At 34.1% G+C, this 18,687-nt stretch overlaps 2 protein-coding genes across 5 annotated transcripts in view; one reads left to right on the forward strand and one right to left on the reverse strand.

Moving 5' to 3' along the window:
- Nucleotides 1–420: 420 nt before the first annotated feature.
- On the reverse strand, nucleotides 421–17,781 carry LOC148308067 (saccharopine dehydrogenase-like oxidoreductase). Of its 2 annotated transcripts, none has more exons than XM_088262259.1 (8): nucleotides 17,089–17,781; nucleotides 11,918–12,101; nucleotides 10,216–10,403; nucleotides 8,300–8,429; nucleotides 6,868–7,063; nucleotides 5,605–6,001; nucleotides 4,602–4,696; nucleotides 421–2,959 (listed from the first exon to the last, which is right to left on the reverse strand). In XM_088262259.1, the coding sequence occupies exons 2-8, from the start codon at nucleotides 12,087–12,089 to the stop codon at nucleotides 2,848–2,850; spliced, it is 1,290 nt and encodes a 429-aa protein (XP_088118385.1). In that variant the 5' UTR covers nucleotides 12,090–12,101; nucleotides 17,089–17,781; the 3' UTR covers nucleotides 421–2,847. The 2 variants fall into 2 exon arrangements, with proteins under 2 accessions (XP_088118385.1, XP_088118386.1); XM_088262260.1 differs by lacking the exon at nucleotides 17,089–17,781 and adding an exon at nucleotides 16,649–16,786.
- Nucleotides 17,782–17,893: 112 nt separating this feature from the next.
- The window catches only part of Mekk1 (mitogen-activated protein kinase kinase kinase 4), a 59,286-nt gene continuing 58,492 nt past the window's right edge, over nucleotides 17,894–18,687 (forward strand). For all 3 annotated transcript variants that reach the window (XM_088262256.1, XM_088262258.1, XM_088262257.1), the window contains exon 1: nucleotides 17,894–18,223. In XM_088262256.1, coding sequence (XP_088118382.1) covers nucleotides 18,144–18,223 — 80 coding nt within the window. In that variant the 5' untranslated portion in view covers nucleotides 17,894–18,143. The remainder of the gene's footprint in view (nucleotides 18,224–18,687) is intronic.

An 18,687-nucleotide genomic window follows, 5' to 3' on the forward strand; every position in this document is an offset into this window, starting at 1 on the left:
GGCGGATTTGAAATAGATTGTTCAGCCATATCATACATAATTGCAAGATTGACAAACTCTTATAAAATAATTTTATAAAAAAAAGTATTGTAAAATGTGCTCTCGGTTTGGGAAAATCCATAGGGCGATTGTCCACTACCCGGAATTTGACCGTCCGGCAGTCCGGTTTTGAAAAATGAAAGCGACTACAACAGTTTAGCGTGATCAAATTTATGCGCAAGGTGTTCACGCACCGATCCACAAAAATATGGACAAAAGCATATGCCAATGCAAGCCAATCGTCGTTTTAAAAAGCTAACTGACGTGCCGGACGGTAAAATTCTGTGTAATTCCTGTAGTGGACAAACGCCCATAGAAGACACAGAATTTACTGTAAATTGTAAATATGTGTATGATGAAAGATAAAATAAAAAAGTCGAGAAGTTTTAATCATCCTTTATTTCTTTTAAATTGTACAGGCACATACATTTTATATAATTGTGTACACAATTATGAAATGACAATTCAAAAGAAAATTTTACTACACCCAATACGATTCTTAAATACCCATAAAGACTACTGTCAGTGTGTGCTTCTATTATATATTTTTTTAAAGACAAATATTTACGTTTTTATCTAATTGTGGTAGGGCGAGTTCGATCCCCAGCAACTCTTAACACTAATCTTGGTACCACAACCCGATGTTCATATGGTTTGTTAAACACATAGTTTGGGAATTCACTTAAGGAAATAATGAAATTTAACAGACCATAAAAATATAATCAATAAATGGTCAGGGGAAATATAAACAATTATCCAATTTGAGTTCGTAACGGTGCGTATTCTTAAGTTAAGTTCTTTAATATGAATCAGTTAAATGTCAAGATAATACCATCCGGAAAATAATTGTTATCCAAATTTTACATAAGTGCATACCTTCAATTAATTTTTTAAATGTATATAAAACAAAAATTTCTTACTACAAGTATTAGTTAAAAAGTGTGTATCATTTAATTAAGTCTTAAGTGAATAAAATTAGTAAAAGCATCAAAAACCAGCTTCATAGAATAAAAGTGATAAAAAGCTCTATCAAATACATAATTTTATATTCTTTTTGTCATATATCTATGTCAGTGATTTCCAAACTTTTTGTCCGCGTAACAATGATTGTAACACATTGAAGAGAAATGTGGTGTACTTCCTACAATTCTCTGCATACCCCACTTTGGAGACTACTAATCTATGTACTACTATATCTAGCTAAAGGCACAAATGTTTCAATGGTTATATCTGTACCATTATTTATTACTCGCAAAAAACCTTAAGACTAACACAATAATCATATCTTTTGGATCATAAGATCCATTTTTTTACTCCGAAAATTTAAGCAAAAGTTGGGGTGATTGAGGGGAAACCTCAAGAAAATAAAATACAATATAGATCAATATTAGTTAATGTATTGCGTATGTGATTTTGTACAGTTTAAATAAGGTATTTTTATCATTTATTTTTCAATTGCCATAAAACCGGGAAATTTAGCAGTGCTTCTTATGGATTGTAAAATATGTATGTAGTAATATTACAAATCAGTACATTATTTTATCTAAAACTGAATAATAACTAGAAACCGCTGACTATTATTCAAGGTATCCCTGATAATGAGAATTTGTAAGACTCGAAAAACTCAACTGGAAAAATTGTATACTTCTTTGTAAAAAAAATCATTATAATTGAAATGTAAAAATAAAATACTTGTTCAAGATAAGTCAAAGATACACTTGTAAATGTGACAAACTTAAATATCATAGCTTTGTTCATATTTATAAACAATTAAAAAACATTCATCTGAGAAATAAATACTAAGTAACGTACATATATTAATTGTGTATTACAATATAAAAAAACCTTTTCTCATAAAAATAAATAAGTTTACACAATAAACATACACTGAATTCCCTTTTTACACATTTTTCTAACATGATTTTGAAATAACACGGTGCAAAAATAAAAGAAAAAAAATCATTTAGCAATGCGTAAGAATTATTTGGAATTTAGTACATCCCTTGCGTGTGCTTATGACTCGGTATGCGCAGAGAGGAATACGGAAGGGTGCTTCAACAGAGAAGGGGGGGAATTGGGGGACTGCATATTGCAGTGCACTAGTACACTGTTTTACACACAGTATAACAAGGTAAGTATCCACCGCGTAATTGGGAAATTCAGTGTATAAATTGCTCACTCCTTTCAAGAACGTCATGAATCAAAAATCGTCAATTTTCAATAGTGCATGTTTTCGGAATGCCCAGAAAATGTACTATATCCCAGCAAAACAGGCATATTTTTAACTTAATATTTATCCGCTACAGGGCAGAAAATGTTGTTTTTGCATTATGAAGAAAAGGAATTGTTTAGTTAGTTTTTTAAATAAACTAAATATTTTTCAAATGGAGAAAAAACCTTCAGGTTTTACCTAAAAAAAGTTTATTAACCTAAAAGTTTAATAAGTGGCTTGATATTTATTTTTAATACATTGTGTTATATTTTTAAATTTTAAAAACGTTCTCCTGAAAAATCAAGTTTTTTGATTTATGACATTCTTGAAAGGAGTGAGCGAAATGTATTGTTTATACTAATGTTATAATAATTTATAAATTTTCAAACACTGTTTTATCTTTCATTCACTCAGAAGGAATCGAATCATGGAAGGAATAATAAATAAATGCAAAATCTAACTTGTCATCAAGTGACGCGTAGATGAACAGGACTTTCGGGTGTCATGAGAGACTATTTCAAACCACATATAAAACCCCTATCTGACAGTGGAATGGTTTGAAAGATAGGATGGGAAATACTTTTAACGCATGCTTTTTACTCGGTGATATTACCCACTTTGACCACTTCAAAGGTCAGGTTGTTCTTTTGAAGATTATCAATGTAGGATGTGTTGGCGAATGCGGCTCCCGGGGGCAAGACTCCACCGCTAGAAAGGTAAAATATCAATTTAACTATAAAGCGAAATGAGTACATGAATCTAAAAGATTACCGGCATATAACCGGCTTTTATCACCCATCAATTTTAGAGTCCCAGGACCAGAATTTTTTTTATTTAAAATCCCTAAAATGCACATTTTTAAATAGAGCCTGCGATATGTGCAATGTAATGCTTAATGAAATAGACATCAATAATGTTTCTTTTAATACGTTTAAGACAAATATTGTTGATGTCTATTTGACTAGTTGATAAAGAAAATTTCTATTATTTGATAAAAACATGTAATGTAAGTTTATTATATAGTTATACTTTTATGTACATGACAGTTTATTTTTATTTTTAGATTACTTAAGTAAAAACCTCTAATCGGAATGTTATTTTATTATATTATGTAAATTTTGTTAAATATTCTGTTGGTTTTCCAATAAATAAAAAAATCGAAAATAAAATAAAATAACAGGGTATGGTGTGACAGAATGTGAAGTTTCCAGTCAGGCATCGTCACAATGTGGGCTGTCACTTTCGGTAAATCGTTAGATAAAAAATATATAATTTTATTTAGCATTTTGTGGGCCATTTTTATAAACAGGGCTTTTTGACCATGTAGCGCGGTGGAACGGCATTCCAGCACCCTTTTTCACGGATGATTTTTTATAAATATTCAAAATCAATTAGAAAAAAGAATATTTGTGCTTACGTAATATCAATATTTATATAATTCGTCAGAATGATAAAATATGGTATTGTAATGAATATTTAAATGATATTTGAATTATTATTTTTTTCGACAGGAAGTGAGTTCAGGGACCTTTTTTGTTTAAAATAAAGCTGTGTTTATAAATACTAGTTTACACCAAAAAGAAGAAGTAGACCGCGAAATTATAATTAACCACCCAATTCTCGTGTTATTTTCCGAAAAACGGGCAAAAAAAACACATTTTTTTCTACAGAATTATGAAAACAATGTTTGTTGTATTCATACCTGACAAAATTTTGCCATGATAGGTGCATTTAGGATGGAACTGATGACTTTCTCATTATCGCGTACCCTCTTTCTGTTTTATCCGGATGTGTATCCGATACGCATTAAATATTTTTGGCACAGATATTTTTTTTAGTGTGTGTATGAGATGCGAATTAAAGCGGAATAGTGAAGAAAAAACGCGCGTAACATGTACGTTTATATGTGTAGGGCAGTTAACATCTGCCAGGGTATTTTCCAGCTAAATTTAGCAAGAACGCAGGCAATCATTTGATTTTTGCATGCGAAATCAGGTTCAGAGTTCATGTCAACTTGCGGCCCGCAGAGCATTTCACAAGTGTACACAAAACCACCGAAAGAATATTATCTATATGTTTGCTTCGAATAATAGAAGAAATTTTGTATTACGGCCCGGTCTAAAATGTCATTTCTCCAATCTGGCCCAGCTGCTAAAAAGGTTGAGCACCCATGCGCTTGTGTGTACTTGTTTTTTTCCACCCATAATATTTGTTACATGTAAAAATTCTCTAACACAGCCCCTGCAATGTCAGCAATTAAGAGTTTCGAAAACAATAGCATATCAACCCTAAAAAAAGCAATAAGAATATAAACAGCTGTAAAGATCTAAGAAGTTAAATGGTCACTTACGTTCCGGGCATTTTATTAGCCTCCTTGAGGATGGTGATTCCGGAGAATACGAGGGCGGTGCAGGTGGCTCCGTATCCGGGATTGTAACCAGTTACCTGGGAGAAATATTAATCAAATTCAGTGGCGCCTATGTACACATCGTAGTCGTACAGGAGAAAGTGACCAACTAACAAAACGTAAAATGTTCAGGAGGTCAATTAAACCGTTTTTACACATTTGTCATCAATGCAGTTAGTCATTTTAAACAAATCTATATATTATACTTCCAAGTTTTAAATCGCTTTGGAATTTTTTCCAGGTCAACATTAAGCTAGTAAGACGTCAAATAGTCAATAATTAAGTTTACGTAAAAAATGCAATTGGTAATTTTCTCCTGTATGAGGACGATATGTGTATTTAAAAAGGTGATAATCAACAATGTGAATAACATAATGTTTTAATAATAAAGAAAAAAATATAAGAGATGTCCGCCTTCATAGTTAATGGTTAGCCCGCTAGGCTACCATGCTGGAGGTTCCTGGTTCGATTCCCAAGAGGGTGGAAATAAATATTAGTGGTTTTTCAATCTAATATTTATTTAATATCACCCTGGACTGGCACCTGAAGCGCAAGGCTCATCACCTTTTCTTTGTGTATTTAACAATCAAGATAAGACTGCTTCTATATGATGCAGTGCCCTATGCACCATTGGGTGCGGATAAGGGTTAAAAGTAGAAGAGATGTCGCTTAAGACAGATACAATTTTTCAAAGAAGTCTAATGAAATTTTTAAAATAACACATATTACATAGTCTTCTTCTTCTTCTTCTAACCCTTATCCGCACCCCAATGCAGTTCTCTCCAATGCAGTAATAAGATAGTTGTTATACATAAATATACTATACATCAGGGATGGCAAACCTATGGCTTACAGTTTTTCAGAAATGCGAGATGGATTATATAATACAAAAACTTGTATCCAACAAAATGTTCCAGCAAATGTTAAGATGATTAAAAAAAATTACCTTGACATGCATAGTCTTGTTTGGTTTGGTTCCTTCAATATCCTTGACAGACTCGTCCCAACCCTCTCCGTAGATGTTCAGCCAGAACTTGGTATTCTTCATGTACAGTTCGCTAGGGCCCTCGTGCGAGATGCTGCAGAAGGAGAACACACGAGGATAGGTCAGCAGCAGCTTGCGACCGCACGAGGTCTTGGCCATCAGACCGATGATTGCACCGACCAGAGCCATCATCAGCAGCTGGAACAGGGAGGAGAAGCCAAAGTACGCCTTTATCTGGGCCGGGCGTTGCTTTGCCGTCTCGTAGAGGAAGCGCTGGGATCGGTACACGACAGACGGATCCGCTCCGGGGAACGGAAGGTTCCACGAATCGTCGATGCTGCTCTTGTGAATTGAGCCCCTGAAAAAAATGCACAAAACAGGATGAAAACTATAGATTGAATATCATCTGTGGAGTGAATAATCCAGTGACTAAATACAAAAATTGCTGAAATATTTTCTTAAAAACCTAATAAATATTTCTTTTCCGGTTTACACACAAGTAAATAAGATATCCGTCTCCGTAGTGTAATGGCCAGCACACTCGGCTACCTCGGAGGTCCCAGGTTCGATTCCCAGGGGGGGGATCAAATAAATAAAAAAGATTTTTTCACTCTAATATTTATTCATTATTATTATAACCCAGGACTCATACCTAAAGCGGAGGGTTGATCACCCTTCTTTCATGTGTTAACGATCAAGAAAACACTGTTTATATGATGCAGTGCCCTATGCACCATCGGGTGCGGATGAGGGTTTGAAGAAGAAAAAATAAGAGAATTTTATTCACTGATTTGGCAGTCACTTTGTGGCATCTATCCATTTTTAATTTATAATATCTATACATTTTCTATTTAACCTGTTAACCGGGCAGTCCGCTGGCCAATTACGCAACTTGTAACGGGCGCAAATACTGATTCACTCCGTGTCTTAAATTCATGTCGAGACATGTATGGATGACTAATACCTTTGGTGTTCGAAAAATATACATCTCGCCCTTTCCAGGGCGCATATATTTCAAGGATGTATTCATATGTCCTACCCGTACCCGATATTGTTTACGTTTGACTTAGATTCACATACGGTATTTGAAAATGATACGGAATACATTTTCCATGAATGTGTCACATTATACATATTTTGAGAAATAATAGTATTTACCTAGTGAAATTTAAATAAAAAATACAAAATATAATACTGGTAATTTGGATAATAAGAACTGCTTACTTGGCTTTCAGTCTTGGTCTCAACTCAGGCAACTTCTGAGTGAAGAGTTTCCTCCTCAGGGGACCGAGTTCTGACATCTGAGCGATGCCATACACCAGGGACTCCCAAGTTCCGTAGTGTATGGAGGCCTCACCCCAACGCCTATACTGAGATGGAACATCAGTCCTGATGTAGCTCTCCGCAGAATTTACAACACCTAGAATTAAAATACATATATGGAGGTTCTCACCAAAACATTACATTTCCACTGTAAATGATTTTAAGTAATCTAGCTTGTAAAATTGTTAGGTTTTGGTGCGATTTAATGATTTCATATTGGTTTAACACAGGATTGTTCACGTTTTGTCGCAACTTTAATTAAGATTTCGATAAAATACAGTAAATACAACAGATTTGCATTTAAAGGATTTTTTTGTGCAATATTTGAAATACTTTTTGGTGAGGACCTCTACATATTTAGGTACATATTAGAGGTTGATACATGGCAGAAAAGCTGCCATATTTATAATTAGTATTTGAAGCACTAACTTTGTGATTAAAAATTCATAATAGATTTTTTTTAATCTGTTTTTTTCATTCCAAGTCAATCTAATTGACTTTGAACACAGCTGGGTATTTATTTTTGATCATTCATAACCCGTTGTAACCTAAAAAATCTTAAATACTAGTTGAATGTAAAGGTGATGAAAAAAGAAAGTAAAAAAACATACTAAAATACCAAAAATATTTCATCAATATTTGTAAAACCTGGGTCTTAAATTCTTAATCATAATTCCAATACATTTTTACAAAACTAATAAAACCCATATATTTAAAGGACAATATTGTCTGACAACCTTGTATCTGCCTATTCATATATGTATAAACCCGCATGATATTGTATAAATAAAGTAAAACTATCCCCACAACCTAATTAAAGTACTTTGTCTATTTTGAAGCGTCAAAAAAAGACTAAACTATCTAAAACAGAGGTGTCAAACTCAAAAGGCACCAAGGGCAATGAAGTATTAAAATAAATGAAAAATATAATCGCGGGTATCCGCGGCCGCAAAAAATTACTCGCGGGCCGCGAGTTTGACATGCCTCTAGAATATTGTGCCGCAAAGTGTGTGCCACGGCACACTGGTGTACAGTGGTGATTAGTTGATGTGCCGCGGAAAAAAGTTTAGTTTTGTGAAGATCACAATTGTTCAAATTTTGATAGCCTGTGCTCAGTTAAGCGGCTCACATTTCGCATCAAACATGATATGTTATATATGTTTTCGCATTATATTATATTCATAATAAATCAATTTTAAATTAGCTTTGTTTTTTCTTTGGTGCACTTCTGAAATTTCTTAATTTGGCAGGTGTACCTGATAAAAAGTATTGGTATTGCTTTGTAAACTGACAAACAGCTCAATGGTGTGAATATTATTTATGAGGTATATACCCTTAAATTGTTGCTGTAGATAGATCACTCCCATATCGGCAGGAATGCTGTCGAAGCCACAGGCGCTCACGATGTAGACGCCAGCCTTCTGCGCGGCCTCATTGTACTCCAGCTGCATTCTTTCCATGTACTGTAAGTGCAATCATTTCTAAATAACATCCAAAAAGTTGAGTTAAACATAAAGCCCAAATAATTTTTTTCTTAAAGACACTTCCCGTGTGTCATCCTGAGGGTGGTGACTGACTCAAGCATTTCGTCGTTACGTAACGTCGTGACATCGCTCGAGCCGAGCATCAGCGAGCATCCGAAACTATGGATGGAGCGCTCGGCTCGCTGTACTGACTATACGAATGCTCGCATCGTAATGTGTTATGTTACGACGAAATGGTTCCGGTCAGTCACCACCCTAAGAGTTCTCAATTTCCTGAGTAAAAATATATTTTTTTTATTTATTGTGTATATTTATTAAAATCACAATTTTGAAATATTTTGAGCTTTTTTTTGCAGTGACCCACCAAGCCACCTTGTGTGTCTTGTCGGTGGAGTTCTTTTTTAATGCATTTTTTATTGTTTTTAACGATTTTAACCTAATATGCACACAAAAAAAGAGAGAAAAATTAAGAATATAAACATTTTACAATTTTCATAAAATTAACTCTTGATCATTTACCCATTCCTTTATTTTGCCTTTGTGCCATATTTCATTTTGACCTCTAACATCCGTCGGCAACAAATTAAAAATGAATTAAAACAAAATAAAAAAAACAAATTAAAAACAAATTAAAACCAGTCTGATGATGTCGGTAACGACGAAACCCGGTCGCTGGTCAAATAAAAAAGTGGAAAAGCTAAAAATATTGGTTTTAATCTAATAATAAATTAAAAATGCAATTCCATCACGAAGTGTCAGTGGATAATATAAATCTATTAAATTAAAAATGTTCGGAATGATATATTGCAGTGTTGGACTCCCATATTTACTGTCAATTCTTGGGACTATCAAACCTTCGTTGTGTGTAAATTGTGTATCATGGTTGTGTACTAACAGTTACAATTGTGGAATTAACAGTTAGGATGCTTAGAAACGATATGTTGATTCTGGTATACTTTGCCAAAAGCGCGGTCGCTTATACCGACGATGACGCAAAAGTATTTTGACGGTCGAACTGGGAGGTCCTGTCGCAGCGTGTGCATTTCTAAAGTTCCGATTTGTCAATTATATTCACAAATAAACAAATTTTTTAGCGAAAAATAGAGACACATTTTTCGGAAAAACTTATTGTTTTCGGATTCATCCAAGAGTGATGTTGAACATGATTTTCAAACATAGCAAAAAAATACTTGTTATAATTAAAGTAGAGAGTTGTGATGAAATTAGAATGTTTACCAATCAGAGGATGCGCATCAATGGTAAAAACTCTGAAGACAAGCTAGTGTCACACGATCTTAATGCATTTTTGTGAATGTTTTTTTCTTTCTTTCTAAAATTGCATTTATTTCGAAATATGTATAAGCATGTATATTACAAAATGCTATCTTATTTCAGTATTTTGATATGTTCTTTACCAATATCATAAAGAAATAATTAAATTGGTCAATATTTGAGAAATATATTGATTTTGTCTTCATATTCTTCAAACCCTTATCCACACCTCAATGGTCCATAACGCACTGCATCATATAAATGCAGTGTTATCTTGATCATTATTAACACAAGAAAGGAAAGGTGATCAGCCCTCCGCTTCAGGTACCAGTCCAGAGTAATATTGAATCAATATTAGAGTGAAAAAATTACTGTTGATCTTGGATACACCTAATAAAAAAACTATTTTTGCAAAAAAAAATCTTCAGCAATTTTAGCATCCACATATTTAAAAAAAATTCAGCATAAATGTTAGCAAAATGTATGAGCTTACAGCAGGTTCGCCGCTGACGTCCACATGATGTGTCTTGGTTTCGATGCAGGCCTTAACCAAGGGCTCTCCGTAGAACCTGTACGGGCCGCAGCAGTTTATCACCACTGTGGCTTCCTTCGTCATATCCGTGAGAGACTTCTCGTCGCTCACATCCGCCACAAATATCTTCACCTTTGACAAGTCATCGCCTGGAAAACACATTCAGTGGAAATATAGAAATAGAAAAAAGCGCAAAGAACTTCAATACCAAATACCATTTTGAAAAAAACATTAATTGATAAGGAGAGAGTTAAAAACATCAATACTTGTTCACAAAAATAAATATTTTATTTATTTACAACATCTTGGGTGTGTCCAAATACTTGTTCACAAATCTGGATTATCTCCAATTAAAGGAGTTATTTTTCATATTATTTTTTGACATCTAGAAGAATATGAAGGTCTGGACATTTACGGGGCAGACGACCGTCATAGGCTGGTTTAAGTGATCACTTTACATACGTGTAACATTCACCAATTCTACCTATTATTGTCGTCAGCCCCGTAAATGCCCAGACTTCCATATTCTTCTTCATCCTTGATGAGATGTCCAAAAATAATATGAAATTTTATTTATTTTTTGGCATTCGCTTTGTGGTAAAACATAATGAAATTGTAAAAGAAAAACACTTGTTTTTTTATCACTTGAGTCATATTTATTTTATTATTATTACGACTAGTTTTGGAAGCTATGCTATAAACATATTTAATTTACATTAAGACCTGAATATGGATGCATAGCTTCAGAAACTAGTTGTTATAATAAAATAAATATAACTCAAGTGATTAAAAAAAATGTTTTTCTTTTACAATTACAAAAATAGAAGTCTATTAATATATTAAAATGTCACTTAGAAATAACATGAGTCACAATCAAAAATATACTAGCTTAAGCTTAATGTTTTCTCTTATCAATTTTAAAATAAATATTGTAGAGTTTGATAAACTTTATCAAGTACATTTCAATGACACGGAATTTTGAAAAATCATCATTGCATTAAGGCCCAGTATTCGTTAAGTCGCAACTTAATATCGTCTAAATCCAGGTATAATTTTATGTAATTGACCTTTTTTTTAAAACACTCGTTAGTTTTGGAACACCGCAGATATTCCTAATGATTAAAAGTGCTCCCCGACTTCAAAAAGGTTCAGAACCACTGCCTTAACGCTTCATACTTAATTAAATCAACTTAGTTAAAAGTATAACAGTATATGAATAGATTTAGGTATAGTTTTTAGGATTATGTCACAAATCACATGGCAACAGTCATATCGTAGTCGTACAGGAGAAAGTGACCAACTACCAAAACGTAAAATGCTCAGGAGGGCCATTTAGGTCACTTTTGCTTGGCAAGAAAATAAACACCAATGCAGTTAGTCATTTTTAACAAATCAATATATTATATTTCCAAGTTTAAAATCCTCAAAAGATTTTTTCAGGGCAATATTTAGCTAGTAAGATATCAAATAGTCAAGGATCACGCTTTTGAAAAACAATGCACTTGGTCACTTTCTCCTGTATGACTACGATATAAACAGGTACTATTCTATAATTTGATCTTACTTACTGTACCTACTCAGCTCCGTACCCTCTAGGTGAGATATCACATGCAAACCGATTGAATTTGTCAATTGACAGTTTTTACATAATATATTGAATTACCTGTTTTATCTTGCAAATCCTTAATAATCCTCTCCAACTTAGCGTGTGACCTGCCGGCAATCCCCCACTTGATGTCAGTAAGAGTCTTGGTGATCCTGTTCAACTCTTCAACAGCATACTTTCCCGTGAATCCAGTAGCCCCGAAAATTATCAAATCTAACCTGCCTGCCATTTTGTATTATTTCTGCAACAAAAAACATACATTTATCAAACATAATTTACATTTCATTAACCGCCCTACATACGAACGTACGTGATACGCGTCGTATTTTCCGCACCATTACGCTAACCCTGTGCCAAAAATATTTAATGCAAGACAGAGAGAGGGAACACGATGGCGAAAAAGTACACCAGTTCCGTCCTAAAAGCACCTATTATGGAAAAAAAAATCTGTTTGATCTGAAAAAAGTCTTTTTCTACAGAATTAACTCAGAAAATAGCCCTAAGGTAGGGTGGTTAAACCTGCACTATGTTCATTAACACATTGTTTGCGGGAAACGCTTAAAAGCATCTTTTACATCCTGTTGGTAGTGAGCGGGAGCAATTTTTTTTTTTAATTTTATTTAATATAGTTACATTTTTAGGTACAAAATAATACAATTTCTTAACATTTATACATATGGCAAACTTATAATTTTAGATTCGCTGTGGCTCTCCAAAAAAGAGACTGACCTCTTGTGCTTGGAGAGGGACTTACACTCAAGGTTTAATGCTTTATATAATTAATGGTATAATAGTCTTTTTTTTTAAATATTTTTTTCATTATAATCATTCTATTCTATTTTATATTTTTTCATTATAAGCATTCATTTCAATTATAAGCTCTATTTGTTTACTTTTGGTAGAGCGCGAGAGATGCCAAAAAACATTATACAGATCGGAATGAGGTTTGCGGTTACTTGTGGTTATAAATATAAATATTTGTGTTTAATTATTTATAAAAATACTTCAATTTAATATTATTTCTGTGAGCCTAAGCAGCTCATTATTAGAAATAGGTAAATTAAAAAAATAAAAGATATAAAAATTCTTGAGAAAAAAATTAATGCCCATTACATATAAATCTTGAAAAAATATAAAAAAAGACTATTATATCATTAATTTTATAAAACATTAAACCTTGAGTGTAAGTCCCTCTCCAAGCACAAGAGCTCAGTCTCTTTTTTGGAGAGGCACAGCGAATCTAAAGCTAAAAGTTTTCCATATGTATAAATGTTTAGAAATTGTAATATGTTGTACTTAAAAATGTAACTATAGTAAATAAAGAAAAAAATAAAAAGGCATCAAATTGTGGTAGATGGCGTTCGAAACGACAAACTCTGAGTCAAGCGTCCGCGACACTAACCACGGGATCAAAACCTGACAATTAGGGTCGAGATTAATGAAAACAACTGCTCGATAGCAATGTGTTAAGCCCTCAAATGAGGTCTTTAAAATAGATAAGTTTAGAGTGCCGTTAAATTGTCAAAAAGTACTTATCTTACAAATTAGTTTTACAGTAGATTACTCCAAGACTTGCTTATATCAAAATACCATAGTGGCTGTAGCAGGAAAAATCTTTAAATTTACAAACGATGTAACGAAAAACCCTGTGCCCAGAGTGATTTGAAGATCTGTTTATTTCTAATACTTTTATGATTTGTTCAGTAAATTGTAACATTATTAAAAAAAAAAATTAAATATAAATAGAAATATTTGTCTTCTTCTTCTTCTTTTTGTAGATCCTAGGGATCTGTTTGTGCCTCCGTATGTTGCTCTTGGGATGTTAATGCCCAGCTGTCTTTCCATCTTTTCGGAGGTCTGCCTGGGGGTCTGCGTCCTTCACGGTTACCTTGGTCTGTCTTCTGACATTCTGCTTATATGTTCATTCCAGTATCGCCTTTGTTGTCATCCCCACCTCACGATATCCTCCGTCTTACACATGCTAATAATATATAGAAATATTTGTGTTTTTATTATTTACACAAATATTTCAATATCATAGTATTTCTGTGAGCCTAAGCGGATCATTATTAGAAATAGATATCAAATTACGGTAGAGTGGGTTCGAACCGAGAAACTCTGACTTAAGAGTCCGCGACACTAACCACGGGACCACACTCTGACAATGTTAATTGGACTGTTTTGCCTCTTTTCATTGGACCCTTTTCCCAGAATAACTATCAGTGTTTATTCACTCCAACAATTATTTAACATCCTGGACTAGTACTGCTGGTGATGGAGGAAGACTGATCATCGTGACTTCAGATAATTAGCAATCAAGATAACACAGCGTCAATGTGATGCAGTGCCTTATGCACCAATGGGTGCAGTTAAGGTTTAGTAGTAGTAGAAGAAAACCGAGTTTGTGAGGAAAAAAAAGTTTTGTTTCAATTGATCTATTCGATACTGTATATAGATATATGTATATATTGGGTTGATGCAAAAGTTTTGACCGTTTTTTACATATATTTTTTTTTAGATTTTTTTTCTTGTGTATTATTTATTTAATAAATTATATAATTTCCATCAGTTCTTATAACCTTCTCCCATCTTTCTATCAACTTATTAATACCAGTAGTATAAAATTCCGTGGATTTTAATGCGAAAAATGAAGTAAGGGATGTTTTTACCTGCTCTATTGAATAATTTTTTTCATCATTTAAATTTTTTTGCAGTGATCGGAATAAATAAAAATCAGAAAGAGCAAGATCTGGAGAATACGGTGGATGCTTGATAACATCCCAATTTAACTCATTTAGCTTGTGTTGGGTCATCATAGCCACATGTGGTCGCGCGTTGTCGTGATGAAACACTGCCCCTTTTCTGTTTACCAATTCTGGTCTATCCTTTTGAAGGACCATGTTCAATTTGGATAATTGCTGACAATATCGTTTTGTTGTACTTGTCTTATCGTGTTCCAAGAGTTCAAAATACACAATACCCTTATTATTCCACCAAACACAAAGTATAACTTTTTTTTATGGATTTCGGCCTTCGAAGTTGTTAACGGGGCTTGTCCAGGTATAGTCCAATGTCTTTTTCTTGTCACGTTGTTGTACATGAACCATTTCTCATCTCTCGTCACCAAACGATGCAAAAAAGGTTCATGTTTTTGTCTCGCACTCAAAGCAACGCGCGTCGAAACACGATCCAATAAATTGGCAGCCGACAATTGATGAGGTATCCAAACGTCGTACTGCGAAACCATTTCCATACGCTTCAAATGTCTTAATGCGATTGTTTGGTTGACTCCCATCATTGACACAATCTCCCTGATGGTTAGACGTGGATTGGTGTCAATTATGACTTTTAATTCGTCGTCATCAGACTTCAATAGCCGCCCGGTACGTGGTTTATCAATGAGTGAAAAATCTCCAGATCGGAATTTTGCAAACCATCTTCGTACCTGTCGAACTTTGATGACATCTGCTCCATACACTTCACAAATGTTTTTGGTTGCCACACTCGCGGTATTGTCTTTACGGAATTCATAAAGTAAACAATGACGTAAATGCACTTTATCGAACGACATTTTGAAAAAATACAAGGGGTTATTACTGTACTCTGGCCAGGCCAAAACTGAATAAAAAGTAGAGAGAAAGCATCCTTTATACAATGAAATCATAAAAAAAGAAGATACTGTTCATAATTTATGAAAAAATTTTTTTTTACCTGGGATCATAAAAAACGGTCATTACTTTTGCATCAACCCAATAGTTTATTCTAAAGAATTTTAGGCATAGATATATGTATATAGTTTATTCTAAAGAATTTTAGGCGTGCGGTGGTTTGACTTTGTGAGGAACGAAGAGATAAAGCATAAGACGCAGCAAATCTTGGTCACAACTGTCGTCATAAAAAGGCGATTCAGTTGGCTAGGTCATGTACTCCGCATGCCTCCCGAGAGTCGCCATCAAGCTTGCCTCTTTTACAAGGCATCAGGTTCGCGCCGCCCAGGACGACCACTGCTGACAATTCGTCAGCAGCTCTCGTCTGAACTTCGGGACGCAGACCTGACTTGGGAGGATGCAAGGGAGCTGACAGCTGACACTGAAGAGCTTGGAGAAAGTTTATGGACTCCATATGCTCAACATAGGGAGTGGATATGGTTGAAGATGAAAGAAGTAGTAAAAGATGATAAAGAAGAATATAATTAAATACATTTTTGACAATTTTCGGCATATGCATGGCAGTGAAACATGGAGTTGGCAAAAGAAGGATGAAAGTAGACTGGATGCAGTCGAAATGCGATCTCTCAGAAGAAAGTGCGACAAAACGATGTATGATAGATGTTCGAATAGTGAAATAAGGAAGGAATGCAAAGCTGAGACAAGCATTGTCGATAAAATTAAGAAAGGTGTGTTGAGATGGTTTGGACATGTAGAATGAATGAGTGAGGAAAGAACGGTAAAACAAATTTATGAGGTGAATGTAATTGGAAAAAGGAGCAGAGGAAGACAGAGAAAAACTTGGCACGATCAGGTATGCCAAATACTTGAAAGCGGTCAGGCGGGTTTGTATGAGGAGATGCATGAACGTGGAAGAGGCGAGGAATGTTTGCAAAGACAGAGTGGTGTGGCGTTCTATTCTCTCTTCCTACCGCTGCGGGGAAGCGGCCTGATGGTTAGTTAGTAAAATATCCAGTAGTCTGTGGTTTGTGAGAAAGTCGTATATTTTGCGGTAAGATCTTCGTTTTTACCACATCCCTATTAAGAGGTTATTTAAAAGGTAATAAAAAATAACCCTTACCTTTTATACTGCGGTGGAGTTCACTCGATAACTAGGGACAAACGCTAACCACAAATGACTTGAAATATTACTCTTACGACCTTTGCACTGTAACAATCTCAGTAAGGCAATTGATAAAAAATGCTCTAAAGTCCGAAACAAAAAAGACGACAAAATGATGGACAAATACGATTCTCCTACGAGCGTGCGACTTTTTAAGCAGCAAAAAATTACCGATTTTTTTTTCAATAATAGAATGAATAAAGGATTTATCAAACGTTAATTGATGATTTATCGAATGCTACCCATTCATAAGAAAAAGGGCCGCCTGTAAAATATCAATTACATACTACATTGTACAAAACAAAAAAGAAAAACGCGTATGCCGACCGGCGTTCCGGTACCGTTCATAATTTGGATGATTCAAAAATTTATATGTACATAAAAAATGGAAAACTTACGTTTTTTTCAATTCGTATCACGTAAAACTACGTAGAACCTTTTTTCCAATAAAATATTAACAACTTGCTTCCACTTAACCAAAGACTAAATAATTGTTTCCAATTCTGATGACACACGACATACGGCGGCGCAGTGCGGTTTGTTTTGATTGGTTTTGATTTTAGTTTCACGATCAAGGTCACAGTTTTTAGATTCTAGTTCTTCTAGTTCGTGATTGTGGTAGACATGTTTTTCAAAATATTTTAACCCTTTCATCAACGGGACATTTTAGCTTTTTTTTATTCCACAAATGTTTCATTATGAAACTGGGTCTAAGAAATAAACTGTCAAATTGACAGTGTCATCATAAAAACATAACCTCACAGATTAGTATTGAATCCTCAACCACTTCATCATCAAAAATAAAGTAAAAATAAATTACAAGGTTAGGAATTCCTTCATGTACTTTTCAAAACTAACTTTTCATATTTTATGCTCATTCATTCATCGTTCTAGGTGTATGTGTTTACTCGTAAACGGTATTGGTCCAAGTCAAATTAATATCCATAAAATAAGAGATATTGATGTAACACGAAACACGCCTAAGCAGCATTAGGACATGGTATAGAGTGTTAGAAAAAATATTTTTACTGAAATATAACACAAATCATCATTTATTGAAATGTAGGTATATCAGAAAATAATGTTACACAAAAATTTGGTTGGTCAAAATCAGGTTTGTAAAAAAAAATTAGCGCCTCCTAGGAATTTTCCTGATAAGTTTGTTGAAGTGTAGGTTAATTCATCTCCAACTGGATTCCAGCTGATTGTCAGTCGAATCACGGGTCACTATCTTTTAATATTGTCTATGGCGCTTAGTTCAACTTTGCCTGGCGATGTGTCCGTTTGTTATGGTGTGTCGCTATAATGTATTTTGAAATTTAAGTTTGTTTTTATTGTTTTCTCGTGCCGACATGCCGTGTGTTTTTTATTTCTCGTGAATTACTTATTTGACGAATGTGCTTGTTAATTAGTGCTTTTCGTGTTTGTGCTTGTGCTCTGAACAAATTTTGAAATGGCCGATTCTAACTGGAAGAAACGGACGGGAATCGAAATTAATTACAGTTCGAGCCAAAGTTCCACAGAAGATGACATGTGAGAATATAAATATGTTTCAGTTTTAGGCATATATTACAATGTTTAATTTTTGTCTTTCAAATACGTCCAAGTGCGTCCAGTAGTTGCTTTGCGGCAATTCGATACCTATTAACCAATCCCGTTATGCCGAGTATATCGACGGAATAAATTACTATTGTTTACTTTTCATGTTGGTTTTAGAATTTTCGGTATTCTACTCCTATTCCAAGTAATCGGTTTCAACGCATGCCCTTACAAATCTATCAGTGTTCAATGTAAACATGGAGTTTCCATGTATATTTGTATTCTGTATAACAATATTGCATGCCGGTAGGCATTTTAATTATCGTACTGTTTATCGTAAAATAAGAATAAATAATAATAAAAACGTTTTTAATGGGGTAAATATGGTAGCTTGCTAAGTTTTTTGGTACCTTAGTTATTTACTCCACTGATTTCCATAGTCAATCTAATATTTAAAA

This window comes from Brachycentrus maculatus, unplaced genomic scaffold (assembly GCF_059751285.1).
Source record: "Brachycentrus maculatus isolate JH-2025_06_01 unplaced genomic scaffold, ASM5975128v1 h1tg000176l, whole genome shotgun sequence".
NCBI classification, from domain to species: Eukaryota; Metazoa; Arthropoda; class Insecta; order Trichoptera; family Brachycentridae; genus Brachycentrus; species Brachycentrus maculatus.